Source organism: Daktulosphaira vitifoliae, unplaced genomic scaffold, assembly GCF_025091365.1.
Source record: "Daktulosphaira vitifoliae isolate Bord-2020 unplaced genomic scaffold, ASM2509136v1 Scaffold_950, whole genome shotgun sequence".
NCBI lineage: Eukaryota > Metazoa > Arthropoda > Insecta > Hemiptera > Phylloxeridae > Daktulosphaira > Daktulosphaira vitifoliae.
In genome coordinates, this window is record NW_026100510.1 from 1,694 (window position 1) to 3,440 (window position 1,747).

Below are 1,747 nucleotides of genomic sequence, written 5' to 3' on the forward strand. Positions count from 1 at the left end.
CTTCTTGCACCCAAACTTACAATTTATCACCTTCACTTTAATAGCTCTAAATAATTGATAGGATAAAAAAAGCATTATTTAAAGAAAACACAAATGCCATAATTTTAGATATCATATGTTTAATTAAGCAAATAGTAAATATAAAGAACTATGATGAATATTTTATTATGGACAAATTTTTACAAGTTTAATGAACATTATTTTGTTCAATAGATTATCAATAAATGATAAATTTATTAATTTTCATTTGTATACACTGCAACATCTTAATCTAAGAACTGAAACCCTCTGCAATCCATTTAAAAATAAAATTATCATAATTCAATGATGTTTGAGTAAATTTCAATATTCATCTNCATTTAAAAATAAAATTATCATAATTCAATGATGTTTGAGTAAATTTCAATATTCATCTAAATATAATCTTGTATAACACATATTTAATAATAAAGAAACTATTATTAGATTTAAAATATATTATTATACCTCATTATCCAACACAATAATTTTAAATTACATAAAATAAAATAGTATGAAAAATAAACAAAAAGTAATCTAAGGATTTAGGCGATCATTTTTTTGATTTTAAATCAAAGAATTTATATTCTTATATGAAAAATCTGGAATTGTAGAAATATCTGGTAAAGTCTTGTTTTGAAAAACATATTTAAAATACTCCACACATGGCTTTTTTGTGCGAGGTCGATCAGGATCTCTAAAATCAACTTTATAAATTCCATACTTGCTAGTGCTAAAAAAATAAACCGTATATATATTTTAATAATTAAAATTTAACAATGAACAGTTTTTATTATTATTTAATTTTTTTAATTTAGCTTACCTAGGACTGACCCACTCAAAAGAATCCATTAGCGACCAAACGCTATACCCAATTATATTAACACCATCATCAATCAAATTTTTTGTTTCGGTAAGAATCGCCTAAAAATATTTTCAATTTATAAAAAATGAAAAGACTTTTTAAAATCAAAAATATATTATAAATATTAATTTAAAATTAAAAAATAAATAAATAATATTTAACTTAAAAACTACAAAAATTACTAAAAATTCGTGAATACATTTTTGGGAAACAATGATACCATTATTAACCCTCAACATATGCCGACTCTTTTTTATTATTATTGTGTAATTAAAGACTTTTTAGGAATTATAATAAAATTAATTTTAATATTTATGAACACTATTAAACTTAGTATATTAAATTAGTATTACTAATTAATACTATTGAATACTATAGTAATAAATATAACATGATAACACAATAATGATAGTAATTTAGGATATTACTTTATATATAATTATAATTTATGTTCTAACAATAACTAATCCACGTATTTTTCATGATATTTACCTGATGATATTCAATTTTATTTTTATTATTTTCACTATCATCAGCCAACCCATTTTCAGAAATGAAAAATTTGGGTTCTCTTATATCAGAAATTTTTCCAAATGTATCATTTAAATACTGCATTACATTTCTAAATCCCAATACTGTCTATAAAAAAAATATTAATTGAGTTCAAGTTATTAAAAAAAAATTATTATTATCTTACGTCTTCTAACTCTTCTTTTTCGTCCCAACTAGGTGTTATAGCCCTTTGATCAATTGTTTTTAAATCATTATTTGGATCAAATATATCTGCTTCTGTCATAGCGGTAACATTTAACGAATGATAATAGTTTACTGATATGAAATCATAACTTCCTGAAAAAAGGTGTC

At 21.8% G+C, this 1,747-nt stretch overlaps 1 protein-coding gene across 1 annotated transcript; it reads right to left on the bottom strand.

Annotated features, from left to right (window-relative positions):
- Nucleotides 1-418: 418 nt before the first annotated feature.
- Nucleotides 419-1,736, bottom strand: LOC126909702 (lactase/phlorizin hydrolase-like). The gene is made up of 4 exons (XM_050692135.1): nucleotides 1,581-1,736; nucleotides 1,376-1,522; nucleotides 842-942; nucleotides 419-751 (listed from the first exon to the last, which is right to left on the bottom strand). The coding sequence occupies exons 1-4, from the start codon at nucleotides 1,677-1,679 to the stop codon at nucleotides 586-588; spliced, it is 513 nt and encodes a 170-aa protein (XP_050548092.1). The 5' UTR covers nucleotides 1,680-1,736; the 3' UTR covers nucleotides 419-585.
- Between the last annotated feature and the right edge of the window lie 11 nt (nucleotides 1,737-1,747).